General features: G+C 45.8%; 1 protein-coding gene across 3 annotated transcripts in view; it reads right to left on the reverse strand.

The window, feature by feature from the left end:
- myo16 (myosin XVI) overlaps positions 1–25,133 on the reverse strand; it is a 259,436-nt gene that overhangs the window by 191,479 nt on the left and 42,824 nt on the right. For 2 of the 3 annotated variants that reach the window (XM_055871716.1, XM_055871718.1), the window contains exon 1: positions 8,572–9,171. The exons of the other annotated variant lie outside the window; for it this stretch is intronic. In XM_055871716.1, coding sequence (XP_055727691.1) covers positions 8,572–8,599 — 28 coding nt within the window. In that variant the 5' untranslated portion in view covers positions 8,600–9,171. Of the gene's footprint in view, positions 1–8,571; positions 9,172–25,133 lie in introns of those variants that run through there. 3 annotated transcript variants of the gene reach the window in all.

A 25,133-nucleotide genomic window follows, 5' to 3' on the forward strand; every position in this document is an offset into this window, starting at 1 on the left:
CTTCACCCGCCTCCTCGAGTATCTTTTTTGTGAAGAAGAAGGAGGGAGTTATGCACCCTTGTATTGACTATCGGGGCCTAAACCAGATCACTGTGAGGTAGAGTTACCCGCTACCGCTCATAGCCACAGCGATTGAGTCAATGCACGGGGCACGATTCTTCACCAAACTAGATCTCAGGAGCGTTTACAACCTGGTGCGTATCCGGGAGGAAGACGAGTGGAAGACGGCATTCAGTACTACCTCAGGGCACTATGAGTACCTCGTCATGCCGTATGGGTTGATGAATGCTCCATCAGTCTTCCAAGCCTTTGTAGACAAGATTTTCAGGGACCTGCACGGGCAGGGTGTAGTGGTGTATATAGATGACATTCCGATATACTCCGCTGCACACGCCGAGCATGTGTCCTTGGTGCGCAGGGAGCTTGGTCAACTGTTAGAGTATGACCTGTACGTCAAGGCTGAGAAATGCCTGTTCTTCCAGTAGTCCGCCTTCTTCCTAGGGTACCGCATTTCCACCTCAGCGGTGGAGGTGGAGAGTGACCGCATTTCAGCCGTGCGTAATTGGCCAACTCTCACCACGGTAAAGGAGGTGCAGCGGTTTATAGAGTTTGCCAATTACTATGGGAGGTTTATCCGAGGTTTTGGTCAGGTAGCGGCTCCCATTACCTCACTGTTGAAGGGGTGCCCAGTACGTTTGCAGTGGTCGGCTGAGGCGGACAGGGCTTTTGGTCACCTGAGGGCTCTGTTTACCTTGGCTCCCGTGCTGGCCCATCCGGATCCCTCTTTGGCGTTCATAGTGGAGGTGGACGCGTCCGAGGCTGGGATAGGAGCCGTGCTCTCTCAGCGCTCGGGTACGCCACCGAAGCTCCACCCCTATACCTTTTTCTCGAAGAAGCTCAGCCCGGCGGAGCGAAACTATGACGTGGGGGACCGGGAGCTGTTGGCTGTCGTCAAAGCTTTGAAGGCGTGGAGACATTGGCTTGAGGGGGCTAAACACCCTTTTCTCATCTGGACTGACCCCCGCAATCTGGAGTACATCCGGGCAGCGAGGAGACTGAACAGTCTCCGCAATCTGGAGTACATCCGGGCAGCGAGGAGACTGAACTCTAGCCAGGCAAGGTGGGCCATGTTTTTCACCCGTTTTGTTTTCACCCTTTCTTACAGACCAGGTTCCCAGAACATGAAGGCAGACGCACTGTCCCGGCTGTATGACACAGAGGAGCGGCCCATGAATCCCACCCCCATACTCCCGGTCTCCTGCCTGGTGGCGCCGGTAGTGTGGGAGCTGGAAGCGGACATTGAGCAGGCGCTACGTGCAGAGCCCGCTCCTCTCCAGTGTCCCGCTGGGCGTCTGTACGTTCCGTCTGCTGTCCTTGACTGGCTGATCTTTTAGGCCCACACGTCACCCTCCTCTGGTCATCCAGGCATCGGTCGGACGGTGCGCTGTCTAAGTGGGAAGTACGAATGGCCCACTTTGGCGAAGGACGTGAGGGTTTATGTTTTTTCCTGCTTGGTGTGCACCCAGTGTAAGGCTCCTAGGCACCTGCCCAGAGGTAAGATACACCCCTTACCCGTTCCACACCGGCCTTGGTCGCACCTGTCGGTCGATTTCCTTACCGATCTTCTTCCCTCACAGGGTAACACCACGATCCTGGTTGTTGTGGACAATTTTTCCAAGTCCTGTTGTCTCCTCCCTCTGCCCGGTCTCCCTTACGTTCCTACAGACTGCGGAGGCCTTGTTTACACACGTCTTCCGGCACTACAGGGTGCCGGAAGACGTGTCTGATCGGGGTACCCAGTTCACTTCGAGGGTCTGGAGTGCATTCATGGAATGTCTGGGGTCTCGATCAGCCTTACCTCGGGTTTTCACCACGAGAGTAACGGGCAGGTGGAGAGGGTTAACCAGGATGTGGGTAGGTTTTTGAGGTCTTATTTCCAGGACCGGCTGGGGGAGTGGGCGGCGTTCGTGCCAATGGCAGAGATGGCACAGAACTCGCTTCGCCATTCCTCCACTAACCTCTCCCCCTTCCACTGCGTGCTGGGGTACCAGCCAGTTCTGGCACCTTGGCATCAGAGTCAGATCGAGGCTCCTGCGGTGGAAGACTGGTTCAGGTGTGCGGAGGAGACATGGGACGCCGCTCATGATCACCTTCGGCGGGCCGTGCTGCGTCAGAAAGCCAGCGCAGACCATCACCGCAGTGAGGCCCCGGTGTTCTCACCGTGGGACCGGGTCTGGCTCTCGACCTGAAACCTGCCCCTCCGCCTGCCCTGCCGGAAGCTGGGGCCGCGGTTTGTGGGGCCATTTAAAGTCCTGAGGAGACTGAATGAGGTTAGTTACAGGTTACAGCTTCCCCCCGATTACCGTATTAACCCCTCGTTCCATGTGTCTCTCCTCAGGCCGGTGGTGGCTGGCCCGCTCCAGGAGTCTGAAGTGTGGGAGGTTCCTCCGCCCCCTCTGGACTTCGACGGGGCCCCGGCGTATTCCGTTCGCTCCATACTGGATTCGAGGCGTCGGGCGAGGGGCCTTTAGTACCTCGTGGAGTGGGAGGGGTACGGTCCTGAGGAGAGATGCTGGGTTCCGGTGGAGGACGTGTTGTACCCTTCAATGCTGTGGGAGTTCCACAGTCTCCGTCTGGATCGCCCTGTACCTCGCCCTCTGGGTCATCCCCGAGGCCGGTGTTGGCGCGATGCTGGAGCCACGCTGCTGGAGCCACGCGTCACGACTTCCGCTGATGTAGGTTCCTCTCCTTGTTCGGGCGGAGTTCGGCGGTCGACGTCACCGGTCTTCTAGCCATCGCCGATCCACCTTTCATTTTCCATTTGTTTTGTCTTGTTTTCCCACACACCTGGTTTACATTCCCTCATTACTTGTCGTGTATTTAACCCTCTGTTCCCCCCCATGTCTCTGTGTGAAATTGTTTCTTTTAAAGTGCTTGTGCACTATGACTGGTTCGTGACAGGTTATTTTCTACCCATATTTTGTTGTTCTGGGTGCCGTTGGTTTTGCATATTAAACTGCTCCAGTTTTTTACCCAGTTCTGCTCTCCTGCGCCTGACTTCCCTGCAGCCAGTCACGCACCCGTTAGAGTTATTTTGTTGCACCAGTGAATGAGAATGGTGTACCCCACAGAATACCGTAATATACTGTAATTTAGGAATTTTACAAACCTTGTCCTGAAACTCTGCAGTAACTTACTGGCCAATTGCTGTTAGTAATTTACAGTAATTCAAAATACAGTAACATACTGGACCAAACCTGTTATTTCTCTTGTTAGAGGCTGTATTTATTGCACCCATTAGTGAGAGTGCTGTACCAATTTAAGTTATATGTGGTAGTAGTTCTTATTAATTGAATGTATACAGGAAATAGATCAGACATTTTAATTGTTGAGTGTTTACCCATGTCCATTTGATCGGTTTTGCCCTGTAATCTCAACCAGTTTGGAAGCCTTTGTTTAGGCCTCAAGAAGTGCAAGTGATATAAAACACCTAGTATTCATTAATATGCTGTAATATGCAAATGACCACAGTCAACCTGCTTGCTCTAATCCCTTGTAATTACAGTAAAATACTGTGGAAATAATTTTCTTAAAGTTTAATAGCGACGTTACGTTAGATAACGGAGCGCCAAGGCATGCGTCGAAATCACTAAGCTGCTAAATTCGAAGTAGTGTGCTGATGTTTGATCACGTGCTTTTTCAAACCGTGTGTTGCAAAATGCAAGATTCCGCCATGGTTCCGATGCGTTCTTCCACAAGCTGCTTTCAAACACCAACCTCTGCTGGACACTGTACTTACAGATACAGTTAGGATTTTGTGCATGTAGTTTTACCTACCTGTAGCTTAGCAGGTAGAGTAGGGAACTATGGAACATTCAAGGACTTGAGGTCAAATCCGGTTGAAGGCACACACTTATTTTTTTATTCTTTCGAAACCACACTTTCTGCACTGTTGTTCAAATTATTTGTTTTATTTAGTATAATATAAGCTTCTGTCTCAAGTCCCCTAAATAATGCCATAGATTCCATTTTTTTTTATTGTAAACTGTAAAAAAAGGGAAGCATGGTGTAAGATGCAAACCTGGTAAAGCCATGGATTTAATTCTGCACCACAGAGTTCAGACGAAAATAGTGGAGAAAAAAATGCATCGGATAATCACACGCTGCTATTTATTGCTGAACAGCAGATATCACTAATATGCATTGTGAATGAAAAGTGAAGCTCCAAAGCCTTCAGAAAGCCTGGGTTTCCCTTCACTACAGTTTAATAGTCACTTTTACTGTATTTCATTGTTCTGGCATCAAGTACCGTTAATTATATATCAGTTTTGTATTGGCACTATCCAGAAATAGTCAGAGATATATCATAAGATACAGTGCCTTCAGGAAGTATTCACACCATTGACTGTTTCCAGATGTTGTTTTACAGTCTGAATTTAAAATGGATACAATTGCGATTTTGTGTCACTGGCCAACAAACAACACCCCATAACATGAAAGTGGAATTATGTTATTATACATTTTGACAAATTAATTGAAATGAAAAGCGTTAATGTCTCAAGTCAACAAGTATTCATTCAACCCCTTTATTATGGCAAGCCTAAATGAGTTCAAGAGTAAAAATTGTCTGTGCAAGTCACATAATAAGCTGGATTTACTCTATGTGCAATATTAGTGCTTAACATGATTTTTGAATGACTACCTCATCTCTGTACCCCACATATACAATTATCTGTAGGGTCCCCCAGTCGAGCAGTGCATTTCAAACACAGATTCAACCACAAAGACCAGGGAGGTTTTCGTAAAAGTCAAAAAAATGTGGCAAAGAAATGAACTTTATGTCCTGAATACAAAGTGTTATCTTTGGGGCAAATCCAAGACAACACATCACTGAGTACCACTCTTCATATTTTCAAGCACGATGGTGGCTGCATCATGTTATGAGTATGCTTGTAATCAGAAAGGACTAAGGATTGTTTTTGGGATAAAAACAAACAGAATAGAGCTAACTACATACAAACACCTAGAGGAAAACCTGGTTCAGTTTGCTTTGCAACAGACACTGGGAGACAAATTCACCTTTCAGCAGGACAATAACCTAAAACACAAAGCCAAATCTACACTGGAGTTGCTTACCAAGATTAAAGTTAATGTTTCCAAGTGGCCTAGTTAAAGTTTTGATTTAAATTGGCTTGAAAATCTATGGCAAGACCTGAAAATGGCTGTCTAGCAATGATCAACAACCAACTTGACAGAGCTTGAATAATTTTTTAAAAGAATAATGTGCAAATATTGTACAATCCAATTAGAGACTTACCCAGAAAGACTCACATCTGTAATCTCTGCCAAAGGTGATTCTATCATGTATTGACTCAGGGGTATGAATACTTATATAAATGAGATATTTCTGTATTTCATTTTAAATATATTTTCCAAAATGTCTAAAAACAAGTTATAATTTTGTCAGTTTGGGATTTTGAGTGTAGGTGGGTGAATTTAAAAAAAATATTTAATACATTTAGAATTGTATTGTGGAATAAGTCAAAGGCTGTGAATACTTTCTGAAGGCAATGTCTCTTGTTGTAATTATAACTTTGAAGACCAATGCATTCTTAACCCCTAAAAGTGTAAGCCTTTGGGCTATGTTACTAAGCTAACGTATGGAATTGTTTTAAGATGGTCATACCATGGCTCATTTAGCTATTTGATTTTGAACTTTATGACCCCTGAAGGTATCCCCCCAATATTTGAGAAAATATTGAATTTCTCCTTTACTACTATAGCCCATAGAAACACATTGAATAGCACATTCATAAATGGCAAAACAGAGGCAAAGTGTCAGTCCTATTTCTAGAAGATATAAGAAGGTGTGTTGGCACAAAACTACTTCCATACTTCCATTCATTTTTTTAAATGGTACCGGGTTACCTTCAGACAAATCCTGTGACACTTGTGGGGGTTGTAGAGCAAAACAGCGAACACCATCATGTTTGTGAGAGTGTCATCTTTTTAAATGAGTTCGTAGGCTAAACCATTTTGGACCCCAGGAAGAGTAGCTGTTGCCTTGGCAGCAGCTAATGGGGATCCAGAATAAATAGAAATACATTCAGACTTTACAGACATTTTCGTCAGAAGACTGATTTTGGGGATGTATCCTGGTCTGACAAACAGCGCTGTAGCGGTGCCACTTTCCACCACAGATGTGGAAGTCCAACATAGACGGATGCAGAGAGGTGTATCTAGTTTAAACAGACACATTTTGATGGGGATTTTTATTATGTTAATTGCGATCGACTCGAAAGGACTAACTCCAACAAAATTGTCTGTTACGGTTTACAGAAATGTTTTACTTGCCATAACTGTAATATGTTATTTTTTTATCAACCTTGGTTGAACGCACTGACTGTAAGTTGCTAAGGACTAGAGCAACCGCTAAATAACCAAAATGTAAATATAAATGTAAAAATGAAAACCTACAAAGAATACTGGGTAATATGTTGCTGTAGCCAGTAATATACTGTAAATTATATTACAGTAAAACATGTGGTACCGTAAAATGGATTACAGTAGCTGTACTGTATAAATACATTACAGTAATTTCCTGGCCAATTGCCACCAGTAAATTACTTACATGAAATGTTTTACAGTGCCTATTCATGCATGCACAGTTCTGTAAGGATGGGTTGAGGCAGGGCTGTTCCACTGACCTATGAGCCCACTCATGTGTCTGCTTCAGCACACATCAAACGTGAGAACCCACACACCTGCCTCATTCATATCCCTCTCGCTCACTCGCTCTCCTTTTTCTTCCATTCATTTCTCTCTTTTCTTTCTATCTGCCCTTTGAGTTACACACACACTCACTCGCTCGCACGCACGCACGCACGCACGCACACACACACACACACACACACACACACACACACACACACACACACACACACACACACACACACACACACACACACACACACACACACACACAAACTTGTTAAATAACCAACACATTTCAGCCTTTGAGAAAATAATAATTCATAGAGGGAGGAAAGGAGAAAAAGCAGGAAAAAGAAACAACAGGGAAATAGAGGAGAGAAGGTATAGATCGGGGAAATGATTAACCAATCACCTTCCCTGGCAGCTGTTTTCCTCTACCGCTTTCCCAGATAGATCTCCTTCTATCTCTCTTTACCTCCCCGGCTCCCTCTGTCTCCTAATCTCTTAGTCATGCACCATCATCCGTTCTCTCACTCTTTTTATCTCCTTTATTCACCTTTTCCCTGACTCATAATCTGTCCCTCTTTCACCTTTCCTCAACTGTCACTTATCCTCCTTTCCTTACATCCACGTCTCCCCTTCCTGTCCCCATCCTCACATTTCTCATCTTCCTGTCCCCATCCTCACATTTCTCATCTTCCTGTCCCCATCCTCACATTTCTCATCTTCCTGTCCCCATCCTCACATTTCTCATCTTCCTTTCCCCATCCTCACATTTCTCAGCTTCCTGTCCCCATCCTCACATTTCTCATCTTCCTGTTCCCATCCTCACATTTCTCATCTTCCTGTCCCCATCCTCACATTTCTCATCTTCCTGTCCCCATCCTCACATTTCTCATCTTCCTGTCCCCATCCTCACATTTCTCATCTTCCTTTCCCCATCCTCACATTTCTCATCTTCCTGTCCCCATCCTCACATTTCTCATCTTCCTGTCCCCGTCCTCACATTTCTCATCTTCCTGTCCCCATCCTCACATTTCTCATCTTCCTGTCCCCATCCTCACATTTCTCATCTTCCTGTCCCCATCCTCACATTTCTCATCTTCCTGTCCCCATCCTCACATTTCTCATCTTCCTGTCCCCATCCTCACATTTCTCTCAATATTGCCTCTCTCCCATCTCTCTCCCTCTTTCTCAATTACTCTTTCCATTCCTCTCTTTCACTCTTTCTCTCATCTCTCTCTGCATCCCTCTCTTTCGCTCTTCTCTCTCTCCAGCCATTCCTCTCTTTTCCCATCTCTCTCCCTGCTGTTCTGCTCTACCTTTCTGTCTGTCACTCTAGCTGAATTACCCAGAGCCTCCCGCCACCTGCCGCATTCACCGGTCAACTTCACACAGCTACAGCACTCTGTCTGCAGCAAGCTCGCACACCCACCCACAGTACACACGTAACACACATCCCACACAAACACATTGCAGAGACACACACACAAAAACATAATTGCACACACCCACACAGGCAAATACCACTCTCGCTCCCACATACAACTACACACACACAAATGGCACACGCTGGATACATCAGAATATAATATCAGAGACACGTTGGCTCACCTCTACTATGCATGACACTATAATACCAAATGTTACACAGGTACATTACATTATAAACTGCTAGAGACTGGCATGAGCATGAGTTAATACAGGCACACCTCTCACTTTCTCTCTCTCTCACACACACACACACTTGCATCTGCTACACACTGACATAAACAACAGTAGCAACTACTAGAAAAATAGAAAGAGAAAAAGATAGAGAGACAGAAAAGGGAGGACAGCTGTCCAGAGCTTACTTACAGCATTTGAGAAAATGGTAGTGGGACATGTTCTCCTTGAACCAGTCAGTCAGTCAGTCAGTCAGGCAGTCAGTCGGATAGTCAGATAGTCAGAGAGTGAGACAGACAGAGGCAGCCACAGGTTCCTTCCTTCCAGCTCTGGTTAAGCTAACAGCAGTGCTAGTAAACATGCACAATGCATTATTCATTCAGCTGCTCTGCTCTGCATTATTCACTATAGGACTCGAGTTGCAGCAGAGCACACAGACACACTCAGCAGGCACACACACCATCGCAGGGCTGCAACGCTTGCAGCTCTTGCAGCTCTCCCAGCCATCGGCCAGATAACCACCACACAACCTCTCCCCAACCATGACCGGCGCACGTGCTCAGTGTGCGTCACTGACTGACAGCACGGTAGACCCACCCCCAGCGCAACACACCCCCCTGACGCAATGCTCCACACATTCAGAGAGATATACACCACAGACACACATGCAATGTGCCTGACACACACACCTCCTACTGCTTTTCCTGAGCTGAAAACAAAAGAGACGGAATGAATTGATGTGCCTCTTCACTCTGGAGAATGACAGAGAGAGCGAGCGAGAGAGAGAGAGCGAGAGAATCAGAGAGAGAGAGAGAGAGAGAGAGAGAGATAGATAGAGAGAATGAGAGAGAGAGAGGGAGAGAGAGAGAGAGAGACAGAGAGAGAGAGAGAGAGAGAGAGAGAGAGAGAGAGAGAGAGAGAGTGAAAGAGAGAGAGAGCGAGAGAATCAGAGACAGAGAGAGGATAGATAATGAGAGGAGAAAGAGGGAGAACGGAAAAGGAGGAAGCAAAGGGTAGAAAGCAATTGAGAGAGCTTTAGAAAGAGAGGAATAGACAGGTAGAGTGTGAAACAATAGGGAAAGGAGGGAAAATAGAGAGAGATATAGGTAGAAAGATGGCAAGAGAGAGGGAGGAAGCAAGCTAGAGAGGAAACGGTAGAGGGAGGTAGAGAGGAGAGAGGGATGCTCAGCTGCAGCAGTGCGGCTCTGCTCTGTTCTTATTGCTTTGACAGGTCAAGTGTTCACCAATGGTTCTTTAACTGGCCACATATTTACTCTCGATAAGCCTGGTTGCCATTTAACAACAGGTCACACCCTCCATCCTACATCTGTCTCCCCCTCTCTCACACAGCACCATCGCAGCAGTGTGTTTTGTGTGTATGTTTGTATGAGTGTGTCTGTACGTTTACTGCAAATATAGGTGCCTCATACTGTATGTGAATGTGTGATATTTTAGCCGGTGAGGAGAGACTGATTTGCATGTATGAATATGTTAGCTGCAACATAGCCAAGAGGCTTTGTCTGTGTGTGTGTGTGTGTGTGTGTGTGTGTGTGTGTGTGTGTGTGTGTGTGTGTGTGTGTGTGTGTGTGTGTGTGTGTGTGTGTGTGTGTGTGTGTGTGTGTGTTTGCGTGCGTGAACATACGTGCCAGTGTGTGGGTGTCTCTGTCTGTGTGCAGCTTCAATAGCGTAAAAGTTTATGGATTGTGTGACTAAATCTGGATTTTGACATACATTTTGAATCTGTGCCACTATGCTACAGGGTCTGCTGGTGTATCTCTCTCTCTGTGTGTGTGTGTGTGTGTGTGTGTGTGTGTGTGTGTGTGTGTGTGTGTGTGTGTGTGTGTGTGTGTGTGTGTGTGTGTGTGTGTGTGTGTGTGTGTGTGTGTGTGTGTGTGTGTGTGTGTGTGTGTGTGTGTGTGTGTGTAGGGGCTGGTATATTGTGAGAGTGATTGTTTTTCTTCTACCATCCTGTCAACTTCTGCTACTCCAACCTACATGTAACACACCTGACAGATGGAGAGAGAGAGAGGGACAGAGGAGGACAGCAAGACAAAGAGAGATACAGAGAGGGAAAGAGAGAGACAGAGAGGGAAAGAGAGAGTGACAGAGAGAGAGAGGGAAAGAGAGAGACAGAGAGAGAGGGAAAGAGAGAGAGAGAGAGAGAGAGAAAGAGGGAAAGAGAGAGCGACAGAGAGAGAGGGAAAGAGAGAGAGAGAGAGAGAGAGAGAAAGAAAGAAAGAGATTGAGGGAGAGAGAGAGAGAGGAAGCATCTGAGACATGCTAGAGTAAATCCTGTCATATGAAATCAGGTCACAAACTCTTTCCTTCTCCTCCAACACAGGAGCCAAAAACAGCAGCCACAACATGCATTCAACATCCAGCACATCACCCTTAGAGAGTAGCATGTGTCTATGTGTTCGTGTGCATTGTGCTTGTTGTAAATTAATGATGAATATCAACAACTTAGAGAGAGAGAGAGAGAGAGAGAGAGAGAGAGAGAGAGAGAGAGAGGGAGACAGAGAGACAGAGAGACAGAGAGAGAGAGAGAGAGAGAGACAGGGATACAGAGAGACAGGGAGACAGAGAGACAGGGAGACAGAGAGACAGAGAGAGAGAGACTTCACTTGCTTTGGCAATGTTAACATATGTTTCCCAATAAAGCCCTTAAATTGAAATTGAATTGAGAGAGAGAGAGAGTAGGAGAGAGGAATCGGGAGTGATGAATACGGAGGTATAGAGATGAAAGGAAGAATATAGGAGAGACGGAGACCATGTTTGTCTGGTCTTCTCTATGTCTGTTGAGAAGGTCAGCCCACAGAGAGGGCCAGCGGGGATCACCTGATTCTCTGGAGGGTAACAACATGCCCCCCCCCCCCCCCAAGAAACCCCTGTCTATGTATGTTTACATGCACACTAATCATTCAATATTAAACTGATTATGGCAGTAGGCCCAACACACACCAAATACACCCACACAACACACATACACCCACCCACCCAACATACATACACCCACCCAACACCTTACTCTACGTATCTTAATTGGACTATGGTCAAAATCGAAGTAAGCATATTGGTTTTCTGAGCAACCTTTCTAATTATTAGGACATGTAAACAGCTTAATCGGCGTTCCAGCTGTGTAATAATAGCTAGATGTAATGAAAGTTTAGGTTTGTTTTACATTACCTAATTTTGTGCCTGCCATAGGCTTCTCCGCTAGCAGTTTGCTATCTACCTGGCTAAAAAAGCAAGCAAGCTAGCCTTTTAGTTTCCCACATCTCCCCCATAATCAGATTTCTAAATAATATTCTCTGGTATGTTTTGTATACTTGTCAGTGTAACCTACAACATTATCCAAGTTTGATATGCTGCTTGAATGTATTCGCTGTAGGGGTGTGAATCTTTCAATGACATTTGGATCTTTAACATTTAGACAAAATCCCTAACCCAAATTATTTTATATCACAGTTCAGTTATCAAAACCAGCAGTAACAGGTCCCGATCATCATCACAAAGGGAAGTAAGTACAAAGTGCAAGCTCTCAAACATCATACGTGGCATTAACAACAGATTGTTGGACGTCTATGAACATGCTGTCATACATCACTGCAACTATCTATCACATTAATGACAAGTCCCATGTGCTGACAACTGATAACATGGGGGAGAGGGGAACTGCAGAGAAACTAAAATTATATTAACTACCATTGTTGGTGAGTGGGTGGGGGACAGCAGGAAGGTGAGCAGCGTCTGGTAAGTTGCCAGGACTGTGGTAGATTGAACTGCACTGCCCCCTAGCGGTCATACGCAGGATCATATCTGAATTGTGAATTTACGTCATTTTCTGAGTTTTTCTTATCGTTTAAAATATAAAAAATTGCACTTTTAACATTAACATTAACATTGTACATTTGTCACATCACTAATTTGCTCCCTTATCAGATAAAACTAGAATGTCATCATTTTTACTCACTGAAATGTCATCATTTTTCTCATGGCTACAGCTGTTTTTACCATTTCAAAATAGCAGTGAATCACGTAGTACTTTTTACTTTTACTATTACTTTTAAACAAAATACCTTTTTCGGGGATTCTAATAAGGCTACAATGTTGTATGGTTTATTGAACAGTCCCTGAGATTATATTTGGTTATCAATTCAAAATAGACTGTTCATTCGATGCATAGACTGCTCTGTCTCTGTGTGAGACTCCTTTCAGGAAGTGTCTTTCTGTCTGTCTGTGTGTCCGTCTGTCAGTCTCTAAGCTGACAATGACTCCTGACCGTCAGTGAGCGGCGGTTCTGTAGAGTACAGATGTGTAGACGGCTGTCAGGGGAAGGCTCTGTACCTGTCACTAAACACTCAGACAGGAGGCCAGTGTCACGGCTAAACCCCAGAGGAAGAAGTACACTACTACACATTGTCACAACGCACCATGGAAGATGTTTACTTAGAAGCATCCAAACAATACACTTCTATCTCATATAAAGGAGTGGATATTACATATAACCACAAAGCATCTTTACACACAATCATCCAAACATCACATCATGTATGTCATATCATTTGGAGTAAGAAGTCATATTTTATTAATGATTACCATTGTATGGAATAGCACCTTCCACCTATTCTCTGATTTATACAGCAGCATATGACAGCTGAGAGCTCAGTGTTTATGGTAACAACAATGTCTAGACTTTCCCTCTGGGATTCACTCTACCATCACCTCTCTGCCAGAACCAGAGAGGTCATTCAGTGTGTGTGTGTGTTTGTATGTGTGTAAAGGTCACACTGTGATTGATATTGGCTAAGGCACATTGCTTCACACCAGGCGCGGCTCGCTTGTGAATGTCTCAACTTGTTACCACGGTGACACTGTTTATTCCTACAAGCTCTTACAGTCTCATGTCAGAATTAGACGTTCATCCATGTTTCACAAATGTCAAATTTCATATTTGTTTCAAACTTAAAATGTCAAAGTGCTTAAGGTTATGTTTAGGCATTAACTACACAATTTTAAGGTTCGGCATTAATGCCAAATGGTTAAGGTAAGTGTTGCATCCTAAAATGATGGGTTCCTTTACTGAAGACTGCGAAGCGTGATTAAAATAAACAGAACAGATTTATTGAATGTTCTCCTTAACACATCCCAGTTGACTACTCTCCACAGTGTCTTCAGCCCAACTCCCCAATACATCATTGAACTTTAACCACCCTTTCATCTCGTAATCCAATCACTTCAATGTAAGAACGGAACCCCCATTGTCATTTGTTTATTCAAATAACTCAACCCCTGCATAAAAATCTCATTGGCTATTTGCAACCATTTTAAATCTAAAGTCATTAACAGATAATACATTTCTCAATACACCACAGTAAGGTTTAAGGTTTTGGAAAGGCTTGAAAAAATATATCAAGAACAATTTTCTATCGCTGGATTTGAACATACAACCTTTGGATTCAGATGCTTACAACCTTTCCCCATCCCTGTCAACAACACTCACAGTTGCCGCTAGTGGCGGTTTTCCTTGTCAACTCCCGAAGTCCTCAGAAATGGATGGACGTCGAACACTGACTTGTATCATGGGTGACCTGCCTGGTGTGCTGACACTCTTTATTCCTCCTCCACTCTTAACACACACCCAACACACATACACCCACCCATCATACACCCACCCAAAACACATACACCCACCCAACACACATACACCCACTCAACACACATACACCCACACAACAAAACACCCAACATACAAACACCCACCCAACACACATATACCCACCCAACACACATACACCCACCCAACACACATCCAACACACATACACCCACCCACCCAACACACACACACCCAACACACATACACCCACCCAACACACATATACCCACCCAACACACATACACCCACCCAACACACATACACCCACCCAACACCCACCCAACACACATACACGCACCCAACACACATACATCCACCCAACACACACACATACACCCACCCAACACACATACACCCACCCAACACACATACACCCAACACACATACACACAACCAACACAAATACACCCACCCAACACACATACACTCACCAAATACACAACACCCAACACCCAACACACATACACCAACCCAACACACACCCAATACACACACACCCACCCAACACACATACACACAACCAACACACATACACCCACCCAACACACATACACCCACTAAACACACATACACTCACCCAACAAACATACACCAACCCAACACACACCCAACACACATACACCCACCCACCCAACACACACACACCCATCACACATACACACACCCATACACACATAGCACACATACAAACACCCAACACACATACACACACCCACCCAACACACACCCACCCAACACACATACACCCACTCAACACACATACACCCACCCAACAAAACACCCAACATACATACACCCACTCAACACACATACACCCACCCAACAAAACACCCAACATACATACACCCACCCAACACACATACACCCACCCAACACACATACACCCACCCAACAAACATACACCCACCCAACACACACCCAACACCTAAACCCACCCAACACACACCCAACACACATACACACATCCAACACACACACACCCACCCAAAACACATACACCCACCCAACACACATACACCCACTCAACACACATACACCCACCCAACAAAACACCCAACATACATACACCCACCCAACACACATACACCCACCCAACACACATACACCCACCCAACACACACGCAACACACATACACGCACCCAACACACCTACACCCAACACACATACACCCACCCAACACAAATACACCCACCCAACACACATACACCCACCCAACAAAACACCCAACATACATACACCCACCCAACACACATACACCCACCCAACACACACCGAACACACCTACACTCAACACACATACACCCACCCAACAAAACACCCAACATACATACACCCACCCAACACACATACACCCACCCAACACACACCCAACACACATACACGCACCCAACACACCTACACCCAACACACACACATACACCCACCCAACACAAGTCATTAACAGATAATACATTTCTCAATACACCACAGTAAGGTTTAAGGTTTTGGAAAGGCTTGAAAAAATATATCAAGAACAATTTTCTATCGCTGGATTTGAACATACAACCTTTGGATTCAGATGCTTACAACCTTTCCCCATCCCTGTCAACAACACTCACAGTTGCCGCTAGTGGCGGTTTTCCTTGTCAACTCCCGAAGTCCTCAGAAATGGATGGACGTCGAACACTGACTTGTATCATGGGTGACCTGCCTGGTGTGCTGACACTCTTTATTCCTCCTCCACTCTTAACACACACCCAACACACATACACCCACCCATCATACACCCACCCAAAACACATACACCCACCCAACACACATACACCCACTCAACACACATACACCCACCCAACACACATACACCCACCCAACACACATATACCCACCCAACACACATACACCCACCCAACACACATCCAACACACATACACCCACCCACCCAACACACACACACCCAACACACATACACCCACACAACAAAACACCCAACATACAAACACCCACCCAACACACATATACCCACCCAACACACATACACCCACCCAACACACATACACCCACCCAACACACATCCAACACACATACACCCACCCACCCAACACACACCCACCCAACACACATACACCCACCCAACACACATACACCCACCCAACACACATACACCCACCCAACACCCACCCAACACACATACACGCACCCAACACACATACATCCACCCAACACACACACATACACCCACCCAACACACATACACCCACCCAACACACATACACCCAACACACATACACACAACCAACACAAATACACCCACCCAACACACATACACTCACCCAATACACAACACCCAACACCCAACACACATACACCAACCCAACACACACCCAATACACACACACCCACCCAACACACATACACACAACCAACACACATACACCCACCCAACACACATACACCCACTAAACACACATACACTCACCCAACAAACATACACCAACCCAACACACACCCAACACACATACACCCACCCACCCAACACACACACACCCATCACACATACACACACCCATACACACATAGCACACATACAAACACCCAACACACATACACACACCCACCCAACACACACCCACCCAACACACATACACCCACTCAACACACATACACCCACCCAACAAAACACCCAACATACATACACCCACTCAACACACATACACCCACCCAACAAAACACCCAACACACATACACCCACCCAACACACATACACCCACCCAACACACATACACCCACCCAACACACATACACCCACCCAACACACACCCAACACCTAAACCCACCCAACACACACCCAACACACATACACACATCCAACACACACACACCCACCCAAAACACATACACCCACCCAACACACATACACCCACTCAACACACATACACCCACCCAACAAAACACCCAACATACATACACCCACCCAACACACATACACCCACCCAACACACATACACCCACCCAACACACACGCAACACACATACACGCACCCAACACACCTACACCCAACACACATACACCCACCCAACACAAATACACCCACCCAACACACATACACCCACCCAACAAAACACCCAACATACATACACCCACCCAACACACATACACCCACCCAACACACACCGAACACACCTACACTCAACACACATACACCCACCCAACAAAACACCCAACATACATACACCCACCCAACACACATACACCCACCCAACACACACCCAACACACATACACGCACCCAACACACCTACACCCAACACACACACATACACCCACCCAACACACATACACGCAACCAACACAAATACACCCACCCAACACCCACCCACCCACCCAACACACACACACACACACCCACCCACCCAACACACCCAACACACATACACCCACCCAACACACATACACCCACCCACCCAACACACATACACCCACCCAACACACATACACCCACCACCCAACACACACCCAATACACATACACCCACCCACCCAGCACACATACACCCATCCACCCAACACACATACATACACCCATCCAACACACATACACCCACCAACCCAACACACATACACGCACCCACACACACATAACACACCCAACACACATACACACACCCAACACACATACACGCACCCACACACACCCACCCAACACACATACACCCACAAAACACACATACACCCACCCAACACATATACACCCACCCACCCAACACACATACACCCACCCAACACCCACCCAACACGCATACACCCACCCAACACACATACACCCACCTAACACACATACACGCACCCAACACACATAGCACACATACAAACACCCAACACATATACATGCACCCACACACACATTACACACATACACCCACCCAACACCCACCCAACACACATACACCCACCCAACACACATACACCCACCCAACAAAATACCCAACATACATACACACACGCAACACACATACACGCACCCAACACACCAACACCCAACACACATACACGCTACCAACACAAATACACCAACCCAGCACACATACACCCAATACACACAACACACAACACACATACACACACCCAACACACATACACCCACCCAACACACACACACCCACCCAACACACATACACCCACCCAACACACACCCACCCACCCAACACACACACACACACACCCACCCAACACACCCAACACACATACACCCACCCAACACACATACACCCACCCACCCAACACACATACACCCACCCAACACACATACACCCACCCACCCAACACCCACCCAACACACATACACCCACCCAACACCCACCCAATACACATACACCCACCCACCCAGCACACATACACCCATCCACCCAACACACATACACCCACCCACCCAACACACATACACCCACCCACCCAACACACATACACGCACCCACACACACATAACACACATACACACACCCAACACACATACACGCACCCACACACACCCACCCAACACACATACACCCACAAAACACACATACACCCACCCAACACACATACACGCACCCACACACACCCACCCAACACGCATACACCCACCCAACACACATACACCCACCTAACACACATACACGCACCCACACACACATAGCACACATACAAACACCCAACACATATACATGCACCCACACACACATTACACACATACACCCACCCAACACCCACCCAACACACATACACCCACCCAACACACATACACCCACACAACAAAACACCCAACATACATACACCCACCCAACACACATACACCCACCCAACACACACGCAACACACATACACGCACCCAACACACCTACACCCAACACACATACACGCTACCAACACAAATACACCCACCCAGCACACATACACCCAATACACACAACACACAACACACATACACACACCCAACACACATACACCCACCCAACACACACACACCCACCCAACACACATACACCCACCCAACACTCACCCACCCACCCAACACACACACACACACACCCACCCAACACACCCAACACACACACATACACCCACCCAACACACATCCACCCACCCACCCAACACACATACACCCACCCAACACACATACACCCACCCAACACACACACACACACACACCCACCCAACACACCCAACACACATACACCCACCCAACACACATACACCCACCCACCCAGCACACATACACCCATCCACCCAACACACATACACCCACCCAACACACATACACCCACCCACCCAACACACATACACCCACCCAACACACATACACGCACCCACACACACATAACACACACACACCCACAAAACACACATACACCCACCCAACACACATACACCCACCCAACACACACTAAATACACCCACCCACCCAACACACATACACCCACCCACCCAACACACATACACCCACCCACCCACCCAACACACATACACACACCCAACACCCACCCAACACGCATACACCCACCCAACACACATACACCCACCCACCCAACACACATACACCCACCCACCCAACACCCACCCAACACGCATACACCCACCCAACACACATACACCCACCTAACACACATACAAACACCCAACACATATACATGCACCCACACACACATTACACACATACACCCACCCAACACCCACCCAACACACATACACCCACCCAACACACATACACCCACCCAACACACATACACCCACCCAACACACATACACCCACCCAACACACATACACCCACCCAACACACATACACCCACCCAACACCCACCCAACACACATACACCCACCCAACACACATACACCCACCCAACACACATACACCCACCCACCCAACACACATACAACCACCCAACACACATACACCCACCCAACACACATACACCCACCCAACACACACACACACACACCCAACACACACACACACACCCACCCAACACACATGCACGCACCCACGCACACCCAAGCACACAAACACATAGTAAGCTGCTGAGGATCCACTGCATTCTACTTTGGTCAACTCAAACAGTAGGCCTACAGCACAAACAGACAAATACAGCGCACACAAACCTTTACATTGGCCATTTATGCTGCTATTCATCAATAACACGCTTTAGTGGTACTGTCAAAAGACCCAAACATGTACAAGATGTACAGTATAATTATCTTCTTAATGTGTCTTTGTGACCGTAACACGAGCAATGCATCATGTCACAGTAGAGTTAGTAACAACGACAGTGAGAACAATTGTAACAGTGTGACAAATTGTGAAATTTGCTCCCAATTTAAAGAACTTACTAGTAGACTAATCTATGAATCTGTGTTGCTATGCAGGCACATCCTGATGTTGAGTCTCTCTCCATGACTGTAATCAGGTCAAGTACTGACAGAGAGATCTGCTGTGTTGTATTAACCAGCTAGAATCACATCTCACATTTGCATGGAAATACTACAGTAAAAGATAGGTAGACTATGCCATAGGGGGGGGCGGGGTGTGTGTGTGTGTGTGTGTGTGTGTGTGTGTGTGTGTGTGTGTGTGTGTGTGTGTGTGTGTGTGTGTGTGTGTGTGTGTGTGTGTGTGTGTGTGTGTGTGTGTGTGTGTGTGTGTGTGTGTGGTTGAGAATGCATGCTTTCTAAGAGGAGTGAGGTTTAGTGTCAGCCGGCTGTCAACTGATGCTCCTGCTGACACACATCAATACCACCATAGTATCACCACAATCAACAACTTCCTTCTGATGGGAATCAATACTGAGACAACCTTATCCTGACAACAACTGATAGGGCTCCACCTGTGCAGAGTACATGCCCCCTTGGCCTTTCAGTCTCCAATGTACCCTTTTCGGTGGTGGTATAATTCCCCTCATCTATGCTTCAGAATCAAAAATGTGCGCGTCTTGATAGTTGACCAGTGGCCAGTCATCAGCATTGGCACATATCCGGATTTGTGACCAGAATAACTAGTTTCATTTCCTCCAGTTTTGCCAGGCAAGTTTATCATTCATATGAAATACGGTTTAGCAATCTACTGACTCATCTTTGCCAGAACAATATGCTACCTGGCGATTTGATTGATAATTTCAGATAGGACTTGTTTGGGTGGCTACTGGCTATATGTCTAAAGATATGCAGCTGTAACATCGTACCTCCTTCAATATATCGGGATGAAAATGTAACGTATCCTGGCAAATTTATTAAGATATTTGTGAGGAAGAACAGGGCTACCCGGCTGGCAATGAGCACTCTGCAGGCAGGCTGCTCTCCATAGTGATGGCGCTGTGCAGACTGAACATGCCTTCCATCTGGTCCTGCTACAAGGAGGCTGTATGATTCTGCTTGCTCTGAACTCCAGGGAAGTGACAAGATATATCCCTAATTGAAATTGGCTGCTAACATGAATGACATTCAGCTTGAAATGCAGATGTAAAACTTAGTTTGTTTTTGTAAGCTATGTTGCGTTTTGAAAATGCATCACCGTTTATGGCTGAAATGACAGGCTACATTGAGATTGTGTATGTATGTTCACGTGTGCACGCGTGCATGTGTGTGCGTGGGGGGCATGCACGTTTTGTACCAGTACTTTTTGGGGATTGCAGGTGAAAAAGTTAGAAAACCATTGGGATACATGATAGTGGCAACACATGGAGTTAGGTTGGCTATAGTCACGGTAGGCTATAGTATTTCTGACAATTTTCTATTTTGACTGGAATTGTGTGGTCAAGGTTTATGAGTGCAGCATTTATTCCAGATCAAAATAGTTTAGCAAAATAGTTTCCTCATCAGATTGTGCTGCTTTTCCCCCTTCTTGTAATAATTGCTCAACAAGTATGTGACCACGGTTGCTGAAGAAAAACAAAAGGGTTTGAGCACATGCCCACCAAGGGTCTGTGCACGGCCCTGTGTGTATGTGTCATTTCAAAAGTTAGATGTGCTCTAATACAGATTAATGTTGCCAAGTAATACATTGTGTTCTTGCCCTGAACCAATGCTCACTATTAACGCTTTCTTCCCGTGGCTCTGGGAATGTTGGGCTACATTAATGAATTAACCATGAGGTGGGAACTCCTTAAATCAATTATTCATTTGGTGTGATATATTTACACAAATAAATATTTATTTATTTTACAACCCAAATGTCCCATATTTTAGGGTTTGGCTGTTTGAACTGCGGATAGGCAAACGAACCAATTGCCGACATCTCCATTTATATAAATGCATACAGGGGTGTGTCCTCAAAACTAATTCAGGGAGAATAAGACACACTTTCTGGTTAATACTGTATTCACACAAACTCTCTCTCGTGTCCTTCTGGACTGGTCTGATTAGAGCCTCTCTCTGTTAATGAGAAATTCCACATACACATACATACGCATGCACACACACACATACCCCCCCCCCTCCCCCACACACACACCCCTCTAATCCAATGCTCTATTATTAACTGGATTAGGTATTATCTTCCCCAGTCACTGACTTTCCATCACTCTCTGTTTCCCTCCTCTCTTCCTCACTCTCTATCATCCCTCTCTCTCTCTCTCTGTTTCCCCCCACTTTTCCTCTTTTCCTCATCATCCCCCCCTCTCCCTCTGTTTCCCCCCTCTCTTCCTCACAGTCACTCTCACCTACGTATGGAAGGTCATATTAAAGGGATACTTTGGGATTTTAGCAATCAGGCCCCTTATCTACTTCCCCAGAGTCAGAACAACGTGTGGATTCCATGTTTATGTCTCTGCGTGCAGTTTGAAGGAAGTTGCTAACTAGTGCTAGCACAACTGCTAACAGTGGCTCGCGAAACTACCTCTATATTCCTTCATACTGGATACAGAGACATAACAATTGTATCTACGAGTTCATCTGACTCTGGGGGTAGATAAATGGCCTGATTGCCAAAAATCCTGACATATCCCTTTGGCCATATCAAAGCTCTCATAAGTCTCACTACACTGCATTCTGAGAACATGGTAGAGCAAGATGGCCTCGGGCATCATCTGGCCTGCATGGCAATGGTGATGACGTAACGGGCGATAACTGATGATGTAATAATAAGAAGCTGGGCCCAGATTCACAAAACCTTAAGAAGGCATTTCTTCTTAAGTCAAATTTTTTCCTTAATAACTATAAACTTGAGAAGAAAGTTAAGCAAAGTTGCTATTCCTCAAAAAGGTTCATGGAACATTTCCTCTGTAATTTCTTCTGTTTCTCCTTCAGCAAAAAAGTTAAGAAGAAATTCGATTTTTTTAAATAAAGTCATTGGAAATGTTGTTAATTCCAAGATAGCTATACCCTTGTCTTAAACTAAGGGCAGTGAGAGAAAAAGCTCATGAAAGCAATTTAACAACAATTTAGCAATTCACTCACAAACTTAATCTGAAAGTTTCAGTATTGATTATTTAAACCCAATAACATGTTTTAGAACAGTAATCTCAGTTGTAAATATGCTAGCATGATTGCCATTGCTAACTAGATATAGATAGCTAGCTAAAACGGTTGACTAGCAACAAACATCTTAAGAAGATTCATAAGAAAATATTTGAGAAATTTGTAGGAAAATCCTTGAATCATAAGATATTGTTGAGAAATTACACTTATGAACTTCTTATTTTTTTCCTTAATAAGAAGCTTCGTGTTTTTGCGTAAGAAGTGTTTTGTGAATCTGGGCTCTGATGTAGTGATGTAATAATATGGTGATGTCATTTTGCGACACTAGTGTTAGAGGTTTGTTTCTTGTTTAGGATTATGGGGTTCATTAAGTGTCTGTTTCATACAACATGTTGTCCTAGAAAGTACACTATATATACAAAAGTATGTGGACACGACTTCAACTTAATGGATTCAGCTATTTCAGCCACACCGTTGCTGACAGGTGTATAAAATCAAGTGCACAGTCATGCAATATCCATAGACAAACATTGGCAGTAGAATGGCCTTACTGAAGAAGTCCGGGACTTTTAACGTGGCACCGTCATAGGATGCCACCGGTAGCAACACTGACTACCGAGTTTCAAACTGCCTCTGGAAGCAACATCAACACAAGAACTCTTGAAATGGGTTTCCATGGCCGAGCAGCTGCACACAAGCCTAAGATCACCATGAGCAATGCCAAGTGTCGGCTGGAGTGGTATAAAGCTTGCCGCCATTGGACTCTAGAGCAGTGGAAACGAGTTCTCTGGAGTGATGAATCACGCTTCACCATCTGGCAGTCCGACGGATGAGTCTGGGTTTGGTGGATGCCAGGAGAACGCTACCTGCATGAATGCATAGTGCCAACTGTACATTTTGGTGGAGGAGGAATAATAGTCTGGGGCTGTTTTTCATGGTCCTTGTCCCTTAGTTCCAGTGAAAGGAAATCTTAATGCTACGGCATTAGTATTCTAGACGATTCTGTGCTTCTGACTTTGTGGCAACTGTTTGGGGAAGGCCCTTTCCTGTTTCAGCAGGACAATGCCCCCATGCACAAAGTGAGGTCCATACAGAAATGGTTTGTCGAGATCGTTGTGGAAAAACTTGACTGGCCAGCACAGAGCCCTGACCTCAACCCCATCGAACACCTTTGGGATGAATTGGAACGCCGACTGCAAGCCAGGCCTAATCGCCCAACGTCAGTGCCCGACCTCACTAATGCTCTTGTGGCTGAATGCAAGCAAATCCCCTTCGCAATTTTCCAACATCTAGTGGAAAGCCTTCCCAGAAGAATGGAGGCTAAGGGGGGACCAACTGCATATTAATTGATTTTGGAATGAGTTGTTCGACACGCAGGTGTCCACATACTTTAAGTCATGTAGTGTATATCCGTGTGTGTGTGTATGTATGTGTGTATAGGAGGCTGTTATTGTGGAATATTTGGTGTACAAGTGCATGTCTAAGTGAGTGAGTGTTTTGGAATGTGTGTACTATGTAAGGAAGAGAGAGCCCACTAAAGGATTGATGTTTTTCCCTGGTCTAAGATGAGGGAGAGAGTGGTCTTGTATCAGAGCGTGCTACGCTTCACAGCACAGCAGAGGAACAACAGGCAGAAGGATCATTCAGCTTCCTCTAGCTCCCTCCATTTGCTCTCCTC

Source organism: Salvelinus fontinalis, chromosome 19 (assembly GCF_029448725.1).
Source record: "Salvelinus fontinalis isolate EN_2023a chromosome 19, ASM2944872v1, whole genome shotgun sequence".
NCBI classification, from domain to species: Eukaryota; Metazoa; Chordata; class Actinopteri; order Salmoniformes; family Salmonidae; genus Salvelinus; species Salvelinus fontinalis.